The sequence below is a fragment of the Aquarana catesbeiana genome, linkage group LG02 (genome assembly GCF_042186555.1).
Source record: "Aquarana catesbeiana isolate 2022-GZ linkage group LG02, ASM4218655v1, whole genome shotgun sequence".
Taxonomy (NCBI): domain Eukaryota; kingdom Metazoa; phylum Chordata; class Amphibia; order Anura; family Ranidae; genus Aquarana; species Aquarana catesbeiana.
In genome coordinates, this window is record NC_133325.1 from 451,515,270 (window position 1) to 451,540,605 (window position 25,336).

General features: G+C 46.0%; 1 protein-coding gene across 1 annotated transcript in view; it reads right to left on the minus strand.

The window, feature by feature from the left end:
* ZMYM4 (zinc finger MYM-type containing 4) overlaps positions 1-25,336 on the minus strand; it is a gene marked incomplete in the record, with an annotated part of 194,477 nt that overhangs the window by 75,300 nt on the left and 93,841 nt on the right. The window contains 6 exon segments of the mRNA XM_073615589.1: positions 374-524; positions 2,523-2,831; positions 3,079-3,194; positions 5,318-5,468; positions 13,593-13,805; positions 13,913-14,087. Of these exon segments, the coding sequence (XP_073471690.1) occupies positions 374-524; positions 2,523-2,831; positions 3,079-3,194; positions 5,318-5,468; positions 13,593-13,805; positions 13,913-14,087 (1,115 nt within the window).

The following is a 25,336-nucleotide window of genomic DNA, read 5'->3' on the forward strand; positions in this document are numbered from 1 at the left end:
ATCAACTTTTGCAAGAAATTACTTAAAATCACCAAACATTATATATTTTCTGAAAACAGGGGCCCTGGAGAATACAATGGTGGTTGCTGCATGATATTTGCATGCACATTTATTAAAACGCAAGTTTACGAGAAAAAATACACTTATATGTGCATCCTGTAAACGTGATCAGCGGCTGTAGAACTGCTTGATCACTTTTACGTTAAAGCAAGTTGCTAGCTGAAAATTTTAATACCAGGATCAAGCTGCAGCCATGATCCTGGTATAACCACTTCAACCCAAGGCCGTATTATATACAGCCTAAGGGTTGAAAGTGGTTAACACATGAACAATTTAGACTCCTAATGAAAAAAATATAATCCAAATAGCAAACCTTCACTGCAGAAAACCTTTTCAACTCCTGAGAAGCGCACCAATTCCTTAATAGTCTTCTCTATTTTGCAGTATTCACACATTGCTGTAATCATGTTAATTTTTTTGTATTCATCACAGCAGGCTTTACCGCAAAACTGATACATTTTACCCTAAGATGAAAGAGATGTATTAAAATCAGTGCATTTCAAAACAAACGTGTATTTATTGGTTTAGCCTGGAACAATCAGCTGCAAAGCCTCCTTCACATGGCCGTCAAGCCACATACACCAAATTTCAGCATCAAGAATCAGCAGATTCTTGCAGTTGGAATGACAGGTGCATGCAAATTACAGCAGTAACTCAGAGTCTGACCGCTCAGCCTGCAGAGAGTGTTGACACTGGCAGAGGCATGTCGCTGTTCACATGTAGCCACACACCAAGTGCTTACCTGTAGTGGGAGCCGAATGTAATATTTACCTAGACTCAAATATCTGTTCCTAACCACAGGTAACCACTTGGTGTGTGGCTACATTTGAACAGCGATGGCCGCTGTCAGCCTGTCAATATTTTGCACTGGCTGAGTGGCTGCTGCTATTCCAGCCACAAGAATTTGGTGTATGAGGCTAAATGGCCGTGTGAAGGAGGGCCAACACTACTACATGATTGGGACACTTCATCAAATACAACCAGTAAACTTAACCACTTGCCGACCAGCCGCCGCAGTTGTACTGCGGCAGAATGGCATGGATGGGCGAAACGACGTTATGTTGTGTCGCTTCGCCCTGTGGCCACTAGGGGCGCGTGGCCGTTGCTCCACCCCACAGCTGATGCGAGTGCCCGGCGGTCACGATCACCGCCAGGCTCCTGCGATCGCTGCTGACACACCAAGAACCGGGATCTGTGTGTGTAAACACGCAGTTTCTGGTTCTCTGAGGGGAGAAGAAACAAATCGTCTGTTCATACAGAGTATGAACAGTGAGCTGTCATCTCCCCTACACAGTCCCCTCCCCCTTCAGTTAGAACACACACTAGGGAACAAATTTAAGCCCTTGACCACCCCCTAGTGTTAACCCCTTCCCTGCCAGTGACATTTTTACAGTAATCAGTGCATTTTATAGCACTGATCGCTGTATAAATGCCAATGTTCCCAAAAATGTGTCAAAAGTGTGCGATGTGTCCACCATAATGTCGCAGTCCCGATAAAAATCGCAGATGGCTGCCATTACTAGTAAAAAATAATAATAAAAATGCCATAAAACTATCCCCTATTTTGTAGGCTATAACTTTTGTGCAAACCAATCAATATACCTTTATTGAGATTTTTTTTACCAAAAATATGTAATAGAATACATATCGGTCTAAACTGAGGAAAAAAAATTTTTTTTAGATATATTTTTGAGGGATATTTATTATAGCAAAAAAGTAAAAAATATTGCGTTTTTTCCAAAATTGTCACTTTTTTTTGTTTATAGCGCAAAAAATAAAAATCCGCAGAGGTAGAGGTGATCAAATAGGAAGTCAATTTTGTCTGAGGGCAACATTGCACGGCCGCGCAATTGTCAGTTAAAGCGACGCAGTGCCGACTTGCAAAAAGTGCTCTGGTCAGGAAGGGGGTAAAATCTTCCGGGGCTGAAGCGGTTAAAAGGGAATTTCCATTTTCAATAGGAAAGTGGGCACACACTTTGCATTTTTGTAAAAATACACATTTCTCTTCCTACCATGCATTAGCAGAAACCGGTGCAGTCAAATTTTAACGAAGACGAGATTCGCAATACAACAAATATGAATGTACATGATGATCATCAAACTGTCTGCAAATCTAGGCAAGCCAACATGCCTAGACTCACCCGCATTTACCAAATATGCTCCTTTGTCTAAATGTATGTCTTAGTTTCACATCAATTCAGGACTGCTTATTTACTGGTTTATGGCACAGTGAGCTAAGAGATTTCTTCCCTGTGTAAGATAAGATGCTCATTTCCCCACAGATACAAACTGTACAAGTGACAAACAAGTAATATAATCTCAGAGCAAGCCAAACCCTTCAGAATTATCCGTATTCAGATATTTAAAATTTTGGAATCTGTGTATACATTTTGGTACATGAACAACAGCTGGATGTCACCTACTATCTGTACATATCCAACGTATAACACTAGGTTTGATACCTTATAGTCCAAGAGTTCTGGCTTGGTGGCAAACAGCCGACTGCAATGCTGACACCTCAACTTCACTGAAAGGCGAGAAATGTTGTTCTGTTGTTGTGTCTGTGACTGTGCAGCTAACCTCTGAAGTCCAGCAGCAGCCGAATTGCTGCTGCTAACTGTTGATGTAGAGGTGGTTGACGTGGCAGACACCACAGATTGTGTACTGCTTCCAGCTTGTGTCGCTGTACTTGCATTGGCGTTCATGATCACTTGGCCTTGGGTAAGAGGGACCACTGAAGAATTAACCCCAGGGGATTTGCTAAATAGGTTCTGTTGGATTGAGTAAGACAATGTAAAAATCATGCTCCAGACTAAAAAATAACCATATTTTATTTACACCAAAATAAGACATCGGGGGGAAAAAAAACATATGCAATATTCAACACAATGTAGTTAAGTGTAAAAAAAAAAAAAAAAAAAAAAAAAATTAGATAGAGATATAAACATATCTCTTTACCAAAGAAAATACTAAAAATACTAAGTAAAGGCAGTTAAGCTTAGTTAAGACAAGACTCACTTGAAATGAAACTACACAGTTATAACTGCAGAAATTTCGAATGCTCCCATCAGACATTGCCAAATGATACTGTGGTATGGCCATAGTTTTGCAGCTATTACACTGAATTTGTACACCTGTGAAAAACATATGTAAAATTAAAATTTTCAGTATAAAACAGATTATTCATGGACAAAAGCATTGCTGGTGTGGGCGTGTGTGTGTGTGTATTGTATATTTTACAATGTGAAAGTAAAAACATTTAAAGCTTCATATGCAGTCACCTTCACCCCCAGGTACAATAGTAGGATTTTGTACACACCAATAAATCTCTTTTTAGAGTCCATTGAGGGACACAGGAAGTCTTTCCCTGTTGGGTTATACAGCCACATGCAAAAAGATTGGATACTGACAAAATAAAAAAACTATAGGCCAGGAGAGGATAAGCCTCCCTACTACCAGTTCTGCAGCAAGGCTGTACCAGAGAACTAGGGTCAGACGGAGGGCTCAAAGAACAGATTCTGGGAGAGAGAAGGTCAGTACCATGGTAAGTCAGCGAAAGTTCAAAGCCTTAGTTCCCCCGATTACCAAATGGGACAAATAGGAAAAAAAAAAAAAAAAAAAGGAAAAAAGGAGGTCCATGACTGTAATGACTGTCAGAGGCATTTACTTTACTGAAGCAAAGATTACCATAAAAAATATGGGGAAAAAAAAAAAAAAAAGAAAAATAGGATTGGATTACCCTCCAATGGTGAGCGGGTGGTGAGCTCATAAACCAGGTATCAATCCAGCAATGACCAAACAGAACAAGGTACATGGGGAGTCCCCAACAAGAATTAAGCAAGGGGTAGACAAGAGGTAGAGGTATAATCGCTTCACCAAAAACAGCTAGAAAAAAAGACCTGACAGAGCCTAAAACCAAACCAAGCCCCAGCAATCTGCAAGAAGGTAGAATGTCTCCAGAGTGGAATCTCTAAGGGTAAATCCTTTCTGAACATCCTTCCTAAACTTGAGCATCAAAGTAGTAGGGATTCAAAGATGCCCGACTGCTGAGATCCAAGGATGTGTCAAAATCCATGGAGCAGGAGCTTCAACCAAGTCAGCAAGGCATAGTCACCTGGGCCAATATGAAGTAAAGGCTATTGCAAAAAAGCCCTGGATCTAAATGCAGAGCCAGAGAGCTTTGTACTGCTGTCAGGGTAGCCCTGCACCCAAAAACAAAACTTGTTCAACATACAGTTTAAACTAGGAAAACATGTGACCCACATCCAGCATTCACCTTCACTAGAGAGGACAAGATACGGAGATCAAGACTGGAATGAGAAGTTCCTCCCAGGTCAGGACCAAAACTGCTTTTATGGTCACAGCAAGGACTCCGGTTTCACTTTTGGGTTATACTGCCACCTACCATTAAAGTGTAAGACTTCCTGTGTCCCTTAATGAACAAGAAAGGATAATTTAACTGCACAATCAATAGAAAACAGAGGCTGCTATGAAATGTAGAAGTACTTTACAAGTTATCATATCTGGGTAGTAACTGCAATTCTGGAAAGTAGAATACAAGTGTCTCTGAGAAACAATGATTAACAGCTTAACTACTGGGACTGCCACAGAGAGATGTGAAGCTTAAAGCGGAACTATACTCACCTCTGCTCCAGAGATGCGGTGTCCCGAATTTCCCTGTCCGGCCACTTACAACTTCAGGCAGTAGGCTTCCAGGTCTCAATCACAATCCACTTTAATTGGCCGGGAAAGAATGACGTCATTCCCACGCATGTGCGGGAGTTCAGTTAGATTCAGCATTGCCAAATTTGTAGTGTGGGCTCACTGTACAGAGGCACAAGCAGGTAGGTCATTTTAATGCAGAAGAGACAATGCATGTCTCTTCTGCATTACAATTCCTGCCTGTTTGCCCTTTTTTATTTTTTAAACTAAAGTTTCACTTTAAGTACATTGCAGATGCAGATACACTTCGTACAAAACATTTTAAACACCTGTCTGAAGCTTCCGCATAATACACAACTCTAAAGCCAACATACTTTTGGCTCTTGTGTCCACAGCCTGACCTGACAAGCTTACATCTACAATCCTACTTGAGATCCAGGTTGACTGAGGGCATGTTACAGAACACAAGCATGTTACAAAAGACATCAGAGGCTGGATCACTGCAAATATTCACATTTTGTAAGACTTGTAACTGAGCTTTAGGTCTAAGCACCTGAGAATCAGATTTATTGTAACAAAAATTAACTCCCAATACCTGATGAAGTCACGCTTTGGACCCTGTAGGCTGACAAGCAGTTAACAGAACAGTACAGCTCAGTGCGACCCATGCTGTTGGTGTTCTCAATCATTTCTGCTGAGGAACGTAATGTTTTGCACAGAGCACATGGAGTGATTTTAGCAGATTTCTGTAAAAAAATAAATACACATATATATATATATATATATATATATGAATTAAAATTAAAAAAAAAAACACAAACTTACAACTGAAATGTAAAGTTGTTAGATACATGGACTATGTAAGCTAATCAAACAATGATGCAAATGTATTACTTTAACCTCTTCCTGCCGACGTAACAGATATATGCAGCTGCTCGGCAGGTGGGCTTTAATGCAGAGAGGCCGCATATATATGTGGCCTTATCTAAGGGCTTTTCTGTGCTGTGAGCGGGCGCCCTTGCATACTTGCGATCAGGAGATTTCTGATCATGTGATCACTGCGACAGCCAAGCACAGTGGTCACATGACCCGAAAGCCCAGCATTCAGATATATGGGGCAGGAGATGGCAGCGGGAAAGGGTTAACTGTGTTTTTAATGTGCATGGGTATAAACTCACACAAACAGGACAATGGTTTCCCAAAGCACTAGGGGTTAGAGGCAGCATGGCAAACAAAGCTTTCATCTTAAGAGATGAGTGACAGCTATGATGACTAATTGGAGATCAGTGATCAAGGCTTCTTTCAGTACAGCTTAAAGATGAAATTAATTTACACTTAAAAAAGGACAAAGCTCCATCTACTGACTAAATAAAAAAGACTGCATATTAATATGCAATATTTCATATTTACTTTAAACACTTTTTAACTCTAGTCACAAGAAAAATATGTAGAAATCCACTATTAAATATATATACCGAGCCTTGAAAAAGTAATCATGCTCCTTGAAATTTTCCACATTTTGTCATGTTACAACCAAAAACATAAATGTATTTTATGTGATAGACCAACACAAAGTGGTACATAATTGTGAAGTGGAAGGAAAATAATTGGTTTTCAATTTTTTTTTTACGAATACTGTATGTGAAAAGTGTGATGTGCATATGTATTAAGACCCCTTTACTCTGATACCCCTAACGTCTAGTGGAACCAATTGCCTTCAGAAGTCACCCAATTGGTAAATAAAGTCCATCTGTGTGTAATTTAATCGCAGTTTAAATACAGCTGTTTTGTGAAGCCCTCAGGTTTGTTAGAGAACCTTAGTAAACAAACAGCATCGTGAAGGCCAAGGAACACACCAGACAGGTCAGGGATAAAGTTGTGGAGAAGTTTAAAGCATGGTTAGTTAAAAAAAATTTAAAAAATGGATTTTTGACTTGCCATAAAATCTGAGTTCATTGACAGACACAGCGCTCCATTATTCAGAACCATAGGGTTAATACCGCCCCCTACAGGAGAAGGACACTAGGCAGAAAAAAGACTTGGCTACGCCTATGGGCAGTCCTAGGAGGTATACACCCCCTCTCTGCTAAAGGCCTTCAGTTTAGTAACAAGCAGTATCAGAAGTATTAAAACGCCTTAGAGGAGTGGGTGCAGTGTCTGTCAATGAACTCAGAGAAATGGATTTTACGGCAAGTCAAAAATACTATTTTCTCTTTCGTTCATTGACAGACACAGCCCTCCATTATTCAGAACTATAGGGACGTCCCAAATCAGTGCCAAACATGAGGGATGGGACAAAGAAAAATCTCAAGGCTAAACACTAGAGCCAACCAGGTAACAGGAGCCCAACCTGAACAATACCCCTTCAAGAGGGAATAGACCAAACAGCAGCCTGCAAAACCTTGCGCCCAAAAGAGGCATCCGCAGATGCCAACACATCCACTTCGTAGAATGTTGTGAAAGTGTACACCGACGACCAAGCGGCCGCCTTGCAAACTTGCGTAACAGACGCCTGATGACAGAAGGCCCAAGAAGCAATAAGTGCCTGAGAAGAATGCGCCGTAACAGGAGGAACCCGAGCTGACAGAATAGGTCAGAGTCATCATCTGTCTGATCCATCCAGAAATGGTCGCAGAAGAAGCAGACAGCCCCTTTCTTGGCCTGGCCGTGATCACAGTGTGTCTGACCTCCAAAAAGACTCAGTGGCTACCAAATACACCTGAATTCCCCAAACCACATCCAGGGCAGATAAGGCAAATTCCTTAGGACAGTGGTCATCAACCCTATCCTCAGGGCCCACTAACAGGCCAGGTGGTTGCAGTATTACCAGTGGTTGCAGTATTAGTCTGCATCTCCCCAAGGTAATGCATAAAACCTGGCCTGTTAGTGAGCCCCGAGGACAGGGTTGATGACCACTGCCTTAGAATGTGTTGACCAGGGACACAAGGAAGGCAACAGTGTCCTTCTTCAAATGGAAATCTGCGGAAGGAATGATGGAAAGGGCAAAGAACCACTTTAACCTTGTGTAACCCTGGGTAAGGTGTACATTAAAATAACGCTACCATTTCCGACACCCTGCGAAAAGAGGTGATAAGAGTAAGCAGTGGAATCTCCAGAATATTTTGAGAGAGAGGCTTCTGGAGAACCAAAATCACCAAGTTCAGATCCCATGGAGGTAGAAGAGACTGCACCGGTGGAAACAACCCCTTGAATAAAGAAGGTACGCACCAGGGCACGCTAAAGAAGACCACCCAGGCTGACACCTGGCCTTAGATGGTACTTGAGGCCTATTCCTGCTCAACCCCCCCGTGGTCGGAATCCGAGCCACCGAGAAAGAACAAGGATGAATACCCGGTGACTCACACCAGGATATATGCGCTTTCCACATTCGGAAGTAGTACCTCCTAGGAGGTAGACACCCAATCCATCAGCAGAATCAGAACTGCAGCACCTGGCCCATCACAGCCAGGCCATTAAAACCAGTGACTCTAAAGCAGGATGGAAGAACGGCCCTTGGGACAGTAGATTCTTTAAAAGAGGCAGTCGCCAAGGAACATTGGCGACCAGGCGCACCCGGTCGGCGCACCCAGACCGACGGGACCCAGCCAGAGACAATAGAATGACCGGAATCCCACTGCCATGATCCTGCACAAAAGACACAGCAGAAGCTGGAGAAGAGGAAAGGGGTAGAGCAAACGTTACCGGCCCCATGGGCCACCAGAGCGATTAAGTTGCCCACCAAAGGATCTCGTGACCTTGCCAGAAACCTTGGTACCGTCCTGTTGAGCCAGGACCCAAACATATCTACCTCACGAGTGCTCAGTCGGATACATATCTGATGAAACACGGCCCGGTGAAGGGCCCACTTCGTTGTCCAACCCTAGCCGACTGAGTGATCCGACTGTTAGTATTCCACTCCTGGAATGCGTACGTCGGAGAGAGCCAGAATAAGACGTTCTACCCACCGGAGGATACTGGCAACTGCCAGGGCTGCCAACACCCCATTTGACCCGCCCTGGTGATTGACATAAGCCACCGCCGTTACATGGTCTGACTGGATCCGTACCGGACAGTCCAGACAGTCTTATCGCTCGAAGTTCCAGGATATTGCTCGGTAGTCCAGATTCCACCAGCAGACAGACTGGCATTGGTGTTCACTCTGTTCAATACAAAGGGAGAAAGGATTTACCCGTCCGAAGAACCGGCGAGCGAAGCCACCAGACGAGGGAACCTCTGGTTTCCTGGTTCGGCCAAATACCTCGGGCATTTGTCCTATTATGCCAGGATCTCCCTAAAGGGAGCTTGTATGGAACTGTGCAAATGAAATCGCTTTTTTTTTTTTCTTTTTAATAAAAGAAGGTAGATACCATTAGACCCAAAACCCACATGCAGGTCCACAGGGAGGCCCACCTGCCGGACAACAGTAAATATAAAATACAGCATGCAACTACTGGAGTTTGTCCATAAGACAAAAAACAAAACACACTTGCCAGAGCTGAAGCCTGGGTCAGACTTAGAAAATCCAATGTTCTGCAAGGGGCCAAAGCAGACTTCAGATAGTATAGAAGCCAACTGAAATCTGTCAAGGTCTGTATAGGAGCTAAGTTGCCCCTCGGGGTAGTCAAGGACTCGCAAAAGATCGTTCAGGCAGCCCAGGACCACAAACTCCCACTGACGCAACCATGCCAGATACGGGGCCAGCACCTCACCTCGTGAACACCCGAGGAGTGGTGGCAAGACCAAAAGGGCAACACCACGCGCTGATAATGCTCAGCACCCACAGCAAAACTGAGGAAGTGCTGGAGTCAGGCACATAGCGGAATGCGTAAGTAAGCATTTGTGATGTCGATAGAAGGCAGTAAGTCCTCATGATGAAAGGGTGCCAGCGCCGTGCGGACGGACTCCATCTTGAACTTCTGTACCCACACAAGGCAGGTCAGGGCCTTGAGTTCCAGAATTGGACGTACCATGCCCTCCATCTTTTGGAGCGTGAACAGGTTTGAATAAAACCCCCAAAACTGTTCTGGACACGGCAACCCGGGACAATCACACTCTGAAGTGACAGGGCTTGCACAGACCCACGAGGAGAACAGCAAACAGGACCGGCGACAGACACACATTGGAAGCAAAAAAAAACTTTTTTGGGTAACAAGTCCGGAAAACTCTCTTGTAACCGGACAAAATCAAGACGCGTAATGAGGTCATCCAGGGTAGCCCCCCACAATACATGTCTAAGCACCACAGCAGAAACAGAGAGCTCAGCAACCAGGGGAACTGCGGCCAAAAGGCATAGCAGATAAACTTCAGCTCCTAGACCAGGGGTCTTCAAACTGCGGCCCTCCAGGTGTTCAGGAACTACAATTCCCATCATGCCTAGTCATGTCTGTGAATGTCAGAGTTTTACAATGCCTCATGGGATGTGTAGTTCTGCAACAGCTGGAGGGCCGTAGTTTGAGGATCCCTGTCCTAGACCAACAGGTCCGCCAATGCAGCAAAATCAAGGGAATTCTGCTCCCCCTCCAGTTATGTCAGCTGGATCTTTAGAAACCAAAGATTCCTCTATTGGAATCATCAGCCTAGAGACAGGGGGGTCCACTGCTGGTGGAACAGTCCACTTCTGAAGGCGGGACTCCTCAAAGAGGTACCTTATAGCAAGCGTTTTCGGAAGCATAAAGGACAATTTGGACACTCCCAGTCTTCATGGACCAATTTGGCAAAATAAGAGGGAGAAGGGAACGCTTCTGCCGCGCAAAACGGATTATGGGTGCCAAAGGGGAACTGGCCCTCAGTCGCAGCCACTGCTGCATCCCCATCTTGAAAAGGTTCCCACACAGATATAAGTGCGACAACCAGCGCCTTTTCGTGCACCACTGCAGTTGTGGAGGAATCATTCTCATTCCGACAGGACAGGGAGCGTGGCCACCAACCCCGCAAGGTGGGCCACGTCCGTGGCGGCAGAGCCAAATATAGGATCATTCAAGACAGAGAAAGTAGGGGAGGGTGGGGGGGTGCCATTTACTAGGCTATATGCCCAAGCGCCACCCCAAAAAACTCAGAGGGGGCCACCAACTGAGACCCCCACCACCCAAGGCCCCACACGGGGGGCGCGCCGACCGAGGCCCCACACGGGAGGGCGGGGACAACAGATGCCGCCCACCCATGGCACCACTGAGGCCTCTCACAGTGAACGCCAGGAGCACCCACGCTGGGCCCACCTAAAAGAACCCCCAAAAGGAGATTGTCCTCAGAGCCCCCACAGTGCCGCCCCTCTGGTAGGAGGCAGCCACGAGGCCTAGCAGGTTGCAAAAGCCGCGGCCTAAATTTTCGGCCTCCTCCCGCAAGTGCGTAGCCTGCGGGGAGACTGGACCGATCCGATCCCCTGGACGGAGGGCGGACACCCAAAAAACAGAAGTGGCCTCCGCCGCCCACCCAGTCGGTAGGCCGCAAAGCCGCGGCCTAAATTTTTGTCTGCCTGCCGAGAGTGTGCGGCCCGCAGGGGGACCGGACTGAGCAACCCCAAGGGTGGAAGGAGGGGGGACAATGTGTCCAAAAAGCACCTAGGCCAGAAGCCTGGGCCTTCAACTGGGAAGGGAGAGGGGGGAGGAGAACAGGGGAGGAACTGGCCACCCCAGGGAGTACCCACGCCCCACAACACATACAGGGAAGGAGAGGAGGGGCGCACCGTACTTACCGATCCAGCAAAGCGTGCAGGTAACGCTCCCAGACAGATGCCCCTACCACCGAAGTTGGGGGGGCTGTCAGCCATGAGGAACACTGCGACTCAGGCCGAAAATCGGTTGTATGCGATCTCGCGAGACGTTTAACTCGCAGGGCCAGCCCCCTGTCCAGTGGGGCTATGTCGTGGCCGACCTAGCGCGTAGCAATGGTATGCTCACTGGCCAGACTAGCGAGAAAACTGGATCTTAGTGTCCAGCCCATCGCCAAGCCCGGCAGTTGACTGTAGAACTCACCGGAGAAAAAAAAAAACAGGAAAAAAGAAAATAAACAAAAAAAATTCCCAGGACTAGACATCCCAGCAGGGAACTAGGTCCTTACTCCTGACTAGGCAGAAAAAAAACTGAAGGCCTATAGCAGGGAGGGGGATGTCTATCAAGTCTTTTTCTGCCTAGTGCCCTACTCCTGTAAGGGGCGGTATAACCCTATGGTTCTGAGTAATGGAGCGCTGTGTCTGTCAATGAACAAAAGAGAAAGTATCCCAAACTTTGAACATCTCACTGTTCAATCCACTATCCGAAAATGGAAAGAGTAGGGCACAACTGCAAACCTAACAAGACATGGCTGTCCACCTAAATTGACAGGCCGGGCAAGGAGAGCATGCAGAGAAGCAGCAAAGGGGTCCATGGTATCTCTGGATGATCTGCATTACACCAAAGCTCTGGTGGGAGAATCTGTCCACAGGACAACTATTAGTCGTGCACTTCACAAATCTGGCCTTAATGGAAGAGCGGCAAGAAGAAAGCCATTGTTGAAAGAAGTCCCATTTGCAAGAAGCCATGTGGGGGACACAGCAAACACGTGGAAGGTGCTCTGGTCAAAACCAAAATTTAATTTTGACCGAAAAGCAAAACTATATGTCTGGCAGAAAACTAACACTGCACATCACCCTGAACACAACATCCTCACCGTGAAACATGGTGGTGGCAGCATCATGTTGTGGGGATGCTTTTCTTCAGCAGGGACGCTGGTCAAGAGATGGTGGGCAGATGGATGGAGCCAAATACAGGGCAATCTTATAAGAAAACCTGCAAAGTATGCAAAAGACTTGAGACTGGGGCGGAGGTTCACCTTCAAGCAGGACAACGACCCTAAACATACAGGTAAAGCTACAATGGAATGGTTTAGATGAAAGCATATTCATGTTTTGGAATGGTCCAAAGTCCAGACCTAAATCCAATTGAGAATCTGTGGCAAGACTTGAAAATTGCTGTTCACAGACTCTCTCCATCCAATCTGACAGAGCTTGAGCTATTTTGCAAAGAATGGGCAAAAATGTCACTCTAGACATGCAAAGCTGGTAGAGACATCCCCAAAAAGAAAGGTGGTTCTACAACGTATTGACTCGGGGGGCTGAATACAAATGGATGTGTCACACTTTTTCACATATTTTATCATAAAACCATTTATCATTTTCCTTCCACTTCACAATTATGTGCCACTTTGTGTGGGTCTATCACATAAAATCCCAATAAAATACATTTATGTTTTTTGTTTTAACAAGACAAAATGTCAAAAATCAAGGGGTATGAATACTTTTTCAAGGTACTGAGTGTGTGTGTGTGTAAAATATTATCTGGTGTTCCATGGTCTGATTTGCAAGTAAGCTCAGAGCCATTTTTTTCAACATGGCACCATGTTAGTATGCCTGATATCATTTAATCACCCTCAGTTCTCACTCTCAGCAAAATACTGCTAAAATACCATACATTTCTTTTCACTTTCGGTGAAAACTGTAAAAACAAGAAAGGATGGTTGAAGGCTGAAACTCCCAAATGGGGGCACAGAGAGCAGGTGGTGTTCTAATCCCTCTCCACTCAAAACTAAAAAAAGTTTTTGCTTTTTAGTTGCACTTCAACATATTTTGTACATTATGTACTGTTAAACATTTATTCTAGCACCAGAAGCAGCAAACATTTTCACCACACTCTAGCTTTCAACATTATAACAAATTACTGGTTGCAAACATTTTCCCACAGTAATATGGCTGAGTTATTAAAAGCAGCATATATGTCCAAGCAATCTAAAATTAGTTCCAGATTTACCTTACAGTTCTGATAATTTGCAATTTGAAGATGTAATGACTAATCAGCCTAAAATGAAAACTACTTTGAATTATGAACTATGAATCATACCTGTTTGAAAGCAGTAACGCAAGTTGAACTGCAGAACTTCTTGCACTGACCATCAATGTTCAGCAAATGGCACTGGCCAGAACCGCTGTAACAGTATCCTCCACAGTTCTCACAACAGTTCATTGTAAGGTTATTGGCAGAGCGAAATTTAGAAAAGCAAGCGTCACTGCAGAGCTTATGCACCACATTTTGGTAATTTACCTCATGCCGAATCTAGAAAAAAAAAAAAAAAAAAAAAGAAAGAAGGGAACACATAAGTTAAACACAAATTAGGGAATATGGGAATTGGACAGATAAATATTAACCATGTAGCTACTTACAACAGCATTTTTTAGACAAACACTGCACTTTGTGGAAATGCTATTGGTATGGATGGTGACAGAAGCTTTCCTCTTGATCTCAAAAGTAGAGAGGCAGGATTGGCTGCAAAAGTCCTTACTGCCACCAGGCTCATCAAACTGAGCTGTGATGACATCCTTGGGATTAGCAATTATTCTATGAAAAAAAATATATGTTTTATGTTAATAGCATAGAATAACCAAAACAAAGCCAAGTATACACTAGTACAGGGGTCTCCAAAACTTTTTAACCACTTAAGGACCGAGCCTCATTTTTACACTTGTTTACAAGTTAAAATCTTTTTTTCTTGCTAGAACATTACTTAGAAAGAAAAGCTGTTTTACAAGTGCACTTTTTTTTGGAAAAGCACATTTTTGAATTAAAAAAATAAAACAGTAAAGTTAGCCCATTTTATTTGATATATGTCGAAAGATATATGTTACGCCGAATAAATTGACACCCAACATGTCACGCTTCAGAATTGCGCCCACTCGTGGAATAGTAACAAACTTTTACCCTTAAAAATCTCCAAAAGCGATGTTTAAAATTTTCTACAGGTTACCAGTTTTGAGTTACAGAGGAGATCTAGGGCTAGAATAATTGCTCTCGCTCTAACAATCGCTGCGATACCTCACATGTGTGGTTTGAATACAGTTTCATATGCGGGCGCTACTCACGTATGCGTTCGCTTCTGCGCGCGAGCTCGTCGGGACGGGGCACTTTAAAAAAAATTTTTTCTTATTTTACTTTTAATTTTTTATTTTGACACGGTTTAAAAAAAAAAAAAATTGGGGTCACTTTTATTCCTAAGTGACTGCGGCAAGCGGGAGTGGAAATTTTCCTGGCATCAGTGGATTTGGTATTAGGGGAAGAATAGTGCCCCATTGTTGGCATCCTTGGGAGGAATAGTGTCCCACTGTTAAAGGGGTTGTAAAGTCAGAAGGTTTATCATCTTAATGCATTCTATGCATTAGGATAAAATAAACTGTATGTAGCAGCCCCCCTAATATCTACCCGAGTACCCTTCTCTCTCCAGCGACGTCCACAAGCCCCCCCGACCATATGGTACTATCCTCTTGATTGGCTGAGACATAGCTGCGGCACCATTGGCTCCCGCAGCTGTCAAAGTTAGTTAGCCAAGCAGGAGAGAGAGAGGGTGGGGACAAACGGCAGCTCAGTGTCTGAATGGACACATTGAGCTACAGCTCAGCTTGGGTGCCCCCATAGCAAGCTGCTTGCTGTGGGGGCACTCGAGAGGAGGGAGGGGCCAGGAGCACCGAAGAGGGACAGGAGACGAGGAGGATCTGGGTTGATCTGTGCAAAACCACTGCAACAGAGGTAGGTAAGTATAACATGTTTGTTAGATTTTTTTTTTTTTTTTTTTTTTTTAAACAAGACTTTACAATCACTTTAATGCAGTCTATGCATTAAGATAAAAATAGGATTTTTTAAAACAGCTTACCTGTAAAATCCTTTTCTTTCGAAGGACATCACGGGACACAGAGCCACAGTAATTACTGATGGGTTATATAGGTATCACTGGTGATTGGACACTGGCACACCCTATCAGGAAGTTCAACCCCCTATATAATCCCTCCCCCTTGCAGGGATACCTCAGTTTTGTAGCCAAGCAATATAGTGTATTAGAAGAGGGGCGGGACCTCTGTGTCCCGTGATGTCCTTCGAAAGAAAAGGATTTTACAGGTAAGCTGTTTTAAAAAATCCTATTTTCTTTCTCGAACATCACGGGACACAGAGCCACAGTAATTACTGATGGGATGTCCCAGAGCAATGCTACCTGAGGGGGGGGAACCACGACCAAGTAGGGTGCAATCAGACCTGAGGACCCTGTACCGCTGCCTGCAGCACACTACGCCCAAAGGCGATATCCTCATGCCTTCTCACATCCACCTGATAGAATCTGGTGAATGTATGAACTGAAGACCAGGTTGCGGCCTTGCAGATTTGAGCCATAGAGGCCCGGTGATGCACTGCCCAAGAAGCACCAATAGCCCTTGTGGAATGTGCCTTGATCTGAAACGGAGGAATCTTCTGTTTCAAACCGTAAGCTTGAATGATCAACTGTCGAATCCATTTAGAAATGGTAGCTTTTGACGCTGCCTGTCCTCTATTGGGACCCTCTGGCAGCACAAACAAAACATCCGTCTTGCAGATCTGAGTAGTTGCCCCTAGATAGGCCTTAACTGCTCTTACTACATCCAACGAATGTAGAGATCTCTCTTCCGGAGAACAGGGATCTGGAAAAAAGGAAGGTAGAACAATGTCTTGGTTTAAATGAAAATCAGAAACCACCTTCAGTAAAAAACTAGGCTGAGGGCGTAGTACCACTCTATCCTTGTGTATAATCAAATAAGGCTCCTTACAGGAAAGAGCTGCTAATTCTGATACTCTTCTAGCAGAAGAGATGGCCACCAGAAAAATTAATTTCCTTGTCAACAAGACCATGACTTATTGGTTCAAAAGGCTGTTTCTGTAACACAGCCAGGACCAAATTCAAGTCCCAGGGGTTTAGGGGCGCTTTAACCGGAGGATTAAGACGCATCACCCCCTGCATAAAGTTTCGGACCAAAGAATGCGAAGCAAGTGGCCGCTGAAATAATACTGATAAAGCAGAAACCTGGCCCTTGATGGTACTCAAGGCCAGCTTCATCTCTAATCCCATCTGTAGAAAATCAAGGATTCTACCTATGACATATTTCCTGGGATGCCAACCTCTGGATTCACACCAGGTTATATAAGCCTTCCAGACTCTATGATAAATCATCCTGGAAGCTGGCTTCCTTGCATTAATCAAGGTAGATATGACAGGACCTGAGAGCCCACGACTCTTCAGAACGTGGGTCTCAATAGCCAAACCGTCAAATTTAGCATTTGTAAGGCAGGATGGAACACTGGACCTTGAGATAACAGGTCTGGGCGTTCCGGTAGTGTCCACGGGGAACCTACCGTCATCCTTACTATTTCTGCATACCAAGTCCTTCTGGGCCAAGCGGGGGCCACCAGAAGTACAGACTTCCTTTCCTGCCTGATCCTGCGAAGGAGTCGTGGTAGTAGCAGAATAGGCGGGAATGCGTAAATCAGTGAGAACCGATGCCACGGAATCACCAACGCATCCGTCCCGCATGCAAGAGGATCTTTTGTCCCTGCCACAAATCTGTCTATCTTTTTGTTGAATCGGGATGCAAAGAGATCTACATCTGGAACCCCCCATCTTTGGCATATGGCCCAAAAGACGTCGGGATGCAGAGACCATTCCCCTGGAAGTAACTGCTGGCGACTTAGATAGTCCGCCTGCCAATTCTCTATTCCCGGGATGAAAACTGCCGATATGCATGGCACATGCATCTCTGCCCAGACTAAGATCTGGTTCACCTCTTTTTGAGCAGCTCGGCTCCGGGTGCCTCCCCGATGATTGACATAAGCCACTGCTGTGGCATTGTCGGACTGGATCCTGACCGGACAACCCTGTAGCCTGATAGTCCAGGCTTTTAGAGCTAGATGTATCGCCCGGATCTCCAGAATGTTGATGGGTAAGGTCCTCTCTGTCTTGGACCATATCCCTTGGACCGCAGCCTGTTCCAGAACTGCTCCCCAACCTGACAGACTGGCATCTGTTGTTACCACCGTCCAGGTAACCGGTAGAAAGGACTTCCCCTTCTGCAGGTTTTCGGGTATGAGCCACCAATTGAGGCACTGACGCACCGCATGCGACAGGTGCATCGGAAGGTCTAATGCCTGAACCTTCTTGTTCCAGGTCGACAGAATACTGTGTTGCAGCATTCTTGAGTGAAACTGAGCATAGGGAACTGCTTCGAATGAAGACACCATCTTCCCTAGTAGCCTCATACAAAGGCGGACTGAGGGACCCTTCTTGGTCCTTACTGTCAGAATCAGCTCTCTCAAAGCAGTGATCTTTGCCTGGGGTAGAAATATTTTCTCCTGGCTTGTATCTATAATCAGACCTAAATACTCCAGTCTTCTTACTGGTTTTAGGAAAGACTTTTCTAAGTTGAGGATCCAACCCAGGTGTTCTAGATACCTGACCGTGGTCCTCAAGTTTCAATTCAAAGAGGCTACCGACCGGTCTATCAAGAGCAGGTCGTCTAGGTATGCTATGACAGCTATACCCTGAGCCCTTAATCTGGCCAGAGGAGGAGCCAAGATCTTTGTGAACACTCGAGGTGCAGTGGCTATCCCAAAAGGCAGAGCCACAAACTGGAAATGGCGCCCTCCTACCTCGAAGCGCAGAAACTTCTGATGAGCAGGAAAAATGGGCACATGCAGATATGAATCTCTGATGTCTATTGATGCAAGAAATTCTCCTCCCTGCAGGGTGGGAATTACTGTTTGAATTGATTCCATGCGGAAGGATTGAATCCTTAGGAATCGGTTCAGATCCCTTAACTCCAAAATGGGCCTGACATCCCCATTTGGCTTTTGGACCGTAAAAAGGTTGGAATAGAAGCCCAATCCCTGGTCCTTTGCGGGAACTATCATAATGACCTCCTGCGACAAAAGTCGCTCTAACGCTAGAAGGAGCGACTGCTTCTTCTCTGGGTCTCTGGGAACATTTGATCTGAGGAACCGAGGAGAAGGGAATTCCTGAAACTCCAGCTTGTACCCTAAGGTTACCGTGGAGACTACCCATCTGTCCTGGAAGTCCTCGTGCCAGAGCTCTGAGAACTGTCGCAGTCTTCCCCCCACTCGAGTGAGCGGGGGCGCCCCCTCATGCAGAGGTCTTAGTGTTTTGCCTAGTAGGCTTCTTTCCCCAGGACTTCTTTTGTCCCTGGGGTTGACTCTTGTCTCTGGACCCCGATGGAGGCGGCCGTCGGGACTGCCTGGAGGCTGAAGCCCCCGGCGCTGGGGAAAGAGTCCGTTTGAAAGAGGGACGCTTACTCTTCTTCTTGACAGGTAAGAGAGTGCTTTTCCCACAAGAGATTCTCTTGATATAGTTATCCAAGTCCTCTCCAAACAACCTTGCACCACGAAATGGAAACCCAGCCAGTAGCTTCTTACATGGTGCTTCGGCTGACCAATTTTTCAACCATAGGATTCTACGTATATGCACCAACCCCAGTGAAAGACGGGAGGTTTGCACGATAGAATCTCTAATGGCGTCAACCACAAAGCATAAGGCCGCTGGAAGGTTAGCAAACCCCTGGGCCTGCTGTTCAGGTAATACTTTGATGACCTGCTTAACATGGTCTCTTAAGTATTGACAGACTCCAATCGCTGCTACTGCAGGTTGGGCCACTGATCCTGCTAAGGAGAAAACATCCTTCAATAGGGATTCCATCCTTTTATCTACAGGATCCCTGAGCATCTGAGCATTGTCTACAGGACAAGTCAGGCTATTATTTACGGAGGAAATGGCGGCATCAATAGCCGGTATTCCCCACATTTTAATAAACTTTTCTTCCATCGGATAAAGTGTTGAAAACTTTCTCGGCGGAAAAAAACGTTTGTCTGGGTGATCCCACTCAGAATAAATAAGCTTTTCAAGTAAAGTATGAACAGGAAAAGCATGTGCTGCTTGGAAAGGTTTCAGTGACCCCAAAGCAGAAGAGGATTCTTTAGCAGTTTCAGGTATGGGCAACTTAAATGTGGAGCGGACCAATCCAGTGAGGATCTGCACTAAGACTTTCTCCTCTTGGGAAGTCGCAGAGGGCCCCTCTCCACCTGAATCCTCCGAAGAGGAATCATCCATCCCATCCCGATCCTCTGAAAGGGATTCATCTCCTTTATCCCAGAGCTCCTCTGTCTGAGGGTCTTGGGGAACAGAGGAAAGCCTAGTGCGTTTTCTTCCACTGAGTGAAGACGTAATCACGGCCATTAATCTTTCCTCTAGACCATTAAAGGTTGAGGAAAAAACCTCTTGTGTAATATATACAGGGGCTGAAGTGCCAGAAGCAGGTGTAGCCCCTGACCCCGATGGCTCTCCCTGGCTAGCCGTCCCTGGCCCATCTTTAGGGGGGGAGGATGCTGCCGACAGGGGGCCCTCAGAACCTGAACGAGATCCCCTAGTGTCTCTGGTTCCTGGGGTGCTTGAACCTCTTCTACCCATAGTGCAAAGCAACAAGGTGTGAGGTATACAAATGAACACTGCCCGCTGAGCGATGTAGTCTGGCTAAAAGCCTTGCTACCCAATGCTCAGTCTGGTGTTACTTCAGTAAATGCTGCCTAGGAGAATGCCTGTGTCCCAACTTACATGCGACCGTCAGCTCTGTGTCTCTCAGAAGGCTGAGTGCACCTGTACAGAGTGCCTTTAATAGCCTGCAGCTGGCCTGAGTGGGAGTCTAAACACTCTGTGCTGACGTCCCGCCCCCTCCTCTACCGCCCCCCCCCCTTCGAGTTTTGAAAAAAACGAGCGCTTCCCGCACTGCCGACTCTCCTGTCATGCTTCTGGAGAAAAGGCTGGGGATGGGGGGGGGGGGAGGGAGGGAGGCTGGTAACAAGATCTGCCTGAACGGCTATCTTCAGAGATGGTGGCCATTAGGCCGCAGAGCCCGGGTGGTATAACCACTTTCTAGATCCCTGTGGCCCCTCTCTAGCCTGGGGGGAACATTCAAACATGAGAAATCCCCCTTTCCACCTTACCTGCTTGCAGCCTGCTTTGAGATGCTGGGACATAATCAGCACTGAACACCTGAGAGTCAGTCAGTCAGCATGTGTAGGTTTGTGCTCTTGGCAGCCCCCGGTGGTCACAATAGGCATAGCATGCATTTACCTTAAAGGAGAAAAGCCACTAGAACTCAAAAATTCTGTGGAATCTCCTCTTACCTTATCCAGCCGCAGGGTGCTGTTTACACAGACCCAATCTTCACCTCTCACGGTGGGCTCCGTTTGAAAAAACCGTCAGAGACTGGGGCCCCCATCAGTAGGGGGATCCAACAGTTCTGGGACCGTAAAGCACCTCGCCAGAAATTAGGAAGTTTAAAGCCATTTTCTGATCTGCGGGGTCCAGCTCTCTAAAAAGAGAAGCATTACGGGTAAAACCTCGTTTCTTCGGACACGAGGCCCGGGTACCATTCAATTCGGCCATGAAAAGACACTTTGAATGGATCCGGTTCGCCTGGCTTGCCCCAGTATAGGATATCAGGATATTCCCTTTGGAGCTCAGCACAGGACATCTTTACACGTCCATCACCTAAGACACTGGCGTAAAAACTGAGGTATCCCTGCAAGGGGGAGGGATTATATAGGGGGTTGAACTTCCTGATAGGGTGTGCCAGTGTCCAATCACCAGTGATACCTATATAACCCATCAGTAATTACTGTGGCTCTGTGTCCCGTGATGTTCGAGAAAGAAAAGCCTTCTGTGTGCAGCAGCCCAACCTACCCCCCAACCCCCTAATACTTACCTGAGCACCATCTCAGTCCAGCAATGTCCACAAATGTCTCGGCTGTCCGAGAGCCTTCCTCCTGATTGGCCGAGACACAGCAGCGGCAGGGCCATTGGCTAACTGACTGACAGCTGCTGGAGCCAATCAGGAGAAAGATGGGGTGGGGCCGAGCTGCGGCGCTCTGTCTAAATGGAGACAGGGAGATGTGACTCGGCTTGGGAGCCCCCATAACAAGCTGCTTGCTGTGGGGGCACTCGACAGGAGGGAGGGGCCAGGAGCACAGAAGAGGGACCCAAGAAGAGGAGGATCCAGGCTGCTCTGTGCAAAACCACTTTATAGAGCAGGTAAGTATAACATGTTTGTTTGTTTTTTTAAAAAAGACTTTACAATCACTTTAATGCCAGTTGGTAGAATAGGGTCTCGTATCAGTGGGAGGAATAGTGCCTCAAGGGCCAAATAAAAGCAAGCAAAGGGCCACATCTGGCCCCTGGGCTGCAGTTTGGAGACCACTGCTAGTACATTGTAAATAGAAACCCCCAAACATTAAAACCCAAATATCTCCATTATCAGTGTTAGTTATCTGCAGAAATGTTCTACATTAAGGGTCCTTTCACACTGGGGCATGGGCATTGTCGGCGGTAAAGCGCCGCTATTGTAAGCGGCGCTTTACCGTCGGTATGCGGCCGCTAGCGGGGCGGCTTTACCCCCCCCTGCTAGCGGCCGAGAAAGGGTTAAAACCACCGCAAAGCGCCTCTGCAGAGGCGCTTTGCCGGCGGTATAGCTGCACCGTCCCATTGATTTCAATGGGCAGGAGCGGTATACACTCCGCTCCTTCACGGCTCCGAAGATGCTGCTGGCAGGACTTTTTTTACCGTCCTGCAAGCGCATTGCTCCAGTGTGAAAGCCCTCGGAGCTTTCACACTGGAATTAAAGCAGCGGCTGTTTCGGGTCGGTTTGCAGGTGCTATTATTAGCGCAATAGCGCCTGCAAACCACCCCAGTGTGAAAGGACCCTTAAGGAAAAACAAAGATAGGAGAGTGCCTCTGAGTTAAAGTGTTTTAATCAATATTAAAAAAAAGTAATAGACACTTACATGTCAAAATGCAAGGAAGCTCTACACAGGTCAACATTAATAGGGAGATGTAGCCGTCATCAGAGGCATATTTCCAGGAGTCTACAATTCCATGCTGCGAAAGCCATGGGGAGCCGGGGAGGAAACCGGCTGTATCCTACAGAGGAAAGTAACGATCAGCTCGTGGAAACAGCGTGACATCAGCAAGCAGGGGAAACGCACTGCGTTTCAGAGCATGCGCAAAGTCCGTAAGGCGTATGCGCGCTACAAAGGACTTCGCGCATTCTCTGAAACGCGCTGTGTTTCCCCTGCTTGCTGACGTCACACGCTGTTTCCACGAGCCGATTGTTACTTTCCTCTGTAGGATACAGCCGGTTTCCTCACTTGCTCCCTGTGGCTTTCGTAGCATGGAATTGTAGAGTCCTGGAAAAATGCCTCTGACAACGGCTACATCTCCCTGATAAGGTTTACCCATGCAGAGCTTCCTTGCATTTTGTAAGTGTCTATTACTACTTTTTTTTATTATTTTTTAAAACACTAACTCAGGGGCGCTCTTTGTTTTTCCTTTGATGATTTCGAGTCGGCTTCACTCCAGAGAAGAGCAGCCCTTTGTGACAGTGAATAAACCTTCCTGATTCATCGTCTTAGTTTGCATATCTAGCACTAATTACCGCTGATTGGACATCTCCTATACATTAATCATTATGGACTTTTTTTTGCTGATTGGACTTTTCCTATACAATTAAACATTGTGGATTTATCCTATTGCTATTATTGTCTTTTTTTAATTATTATTAATCATTTGATTGTGTGACACTACATCAGTGTTCTGAGCGCCAGCATTTGTGGTTTTTTGTTCATGTTCTACATTTAGGGCTGGTTCATACTGGAACATGAGTGTTCTGGTTTTTACAGTGGATTAATATCAATTGGCTACAAGTGTGCTGGAATGTGGAAAAATGAGTGCAAGCACTACTTTTGCATACCGCACCATACCAAACCACCTGGTTCTGCCATCAACAATTAATGGCATCCCGAACCACGTTCATGGGCCTTCAGAACAAGATTTTGAAAACTGCACAATTTCTGAACTAAAGATCGCCTTAGCAAACTATTGCTGCCGCAAGATGAACAACTTTTCACCTGATTTAAAGGAATGTTAAAGAAAACTAGTTCACTGGGGTACAAAAACAGAGGAAGGGCCGGGTAAATGAAGGACCAGTTTAGCAAATAAAATGAAGCAACAGAAGGGCTGCCAGGTGGTATCCGACCAATATGGCCACTTAGCCTGTGCAAAATGGCAGGCTGACAGAAGTCACTGCTGTTCGCCTGTCCAGTGGTTAGTTGCAGATGTCAGCACAGGTGCAGCAATACATTTGTGCCACTGTCCGTGTCTAATCGTCTTCCTGAATAAGTAAAATTTCCTCAATTTCTAGCACATATTTTGAAGCAAAACAATTCTAAAAAGGAAATGTTTTTTTCTTGCACTAGCTGTAAAATACTTCTCTATTGTCCATTGATGAACACTGCTTTATTAAGCAACCCAGGATTATACTACCATTTACAGTAGAAATGGACACTAGGCATGCAAAAACTGGAGGAGGACAGTCCCTAGGGACTAAAAGCCCTCCCACATGACATCTGCTCAGTTTTTTTCGTCTGCTGTTTTTCTGCTTGGATTAGAAGAATCTTTTCTGCCATCAACTGCTGCTGGTAGATTCAGGCTGGATATTGGTAAGCCTGGAAATCTATTCAACAAACCGAGTGTGGGTGTTCCCATTTCCAGTATACTGGTGCTCGCTCTGCAACAGTCCTGCATTATTATCAGTGGCAACCACATCTGTGTATCAGCTAGCACAGGACTCTGCATTAAAGGTCAAGCCAGTTTTGTTCCTAGAGTTTGCTTTAGTGGAGTGTCCCAATTTATTCCACTAATGGTGTCTTAATCAGTGCCCTGGCATGTTTTATGCCTGATAGACTTTTTTTTTTACACTTCCTGGCTTTTACTCTAGCTGGGTCTAGGGATCGACCTATATAGTTTTCTCGTTGCCAATACGATGCAGATATTTTGGCCACCTCTCCTGCCGACAGCCGATATTTTTGGCCAATATTTTGTACATCGAAACTTTTCAGAAATAACACCAATTTTATTGCTGCTGTGGGTGTCTTGCTGGCTGGAACCCTGCTGTGGGTGGGCTTGCTGGCTAGCACCCTGCTGTGGGGGTAGGTGGCTGCTGGGATGGCTGGCACCTTGTTGTGGGTGGCTGCTGGCTCCTTGATAGGGGTGGCTGCTGGCTGGCACCTTGATGGGGGGTGGGGGGATGTTTGCTGACTGGCCTGGCACCTTACTGTGGGTGGCTGCTGGCTGGCCTGGCACCTTACTGTGGGTGGCTGCTGGCTGGCCTCAATGGCCTGGCACCTTACTGTGGATGGGTGGCTTTCTGCTCGCTGGCATGTCCATCCATCCGTCCGCTGTCAGACTCGATGGGCCCAGTGCGCGGAGGCATAATGATGTTGTGTGCATGTCCCGTGCGCCCCTGGGCACTGGGTCTTCACTCTGCAGGCCTCTAGACCCCAAAAAGATGGGCGTGGCCCACAGAGACCAATATCGGTAATATCGGTCTAGTTTGCAACTGATACCGATTTTTGTGAAAATGCTGATATCGGTCTGCAATAATCGGCCGTAACGTTGATCGGTCGATCCCTAGCTGGGTCTACAAAAAGCTAACATCACAGGCGAAGGGCTTGTGCAACCAAACTAAACGCTTTCTCCCAGTTCACACAAAGGGAGTTATTTTTCAGCTCTTTCCACATGGTGTACAGCAGCCATTCTTATGGCACACAGCATTTCCCCCTGGGGAGAAGGGATTTTTTTTTTTGGCATCTGCAAATGTGTGCAGTTCCAAATGAAGGGTGGTAACACTGCAGTTGCAGGCAAATTGCACACTGAAGACCTCTTTGCACTAGGT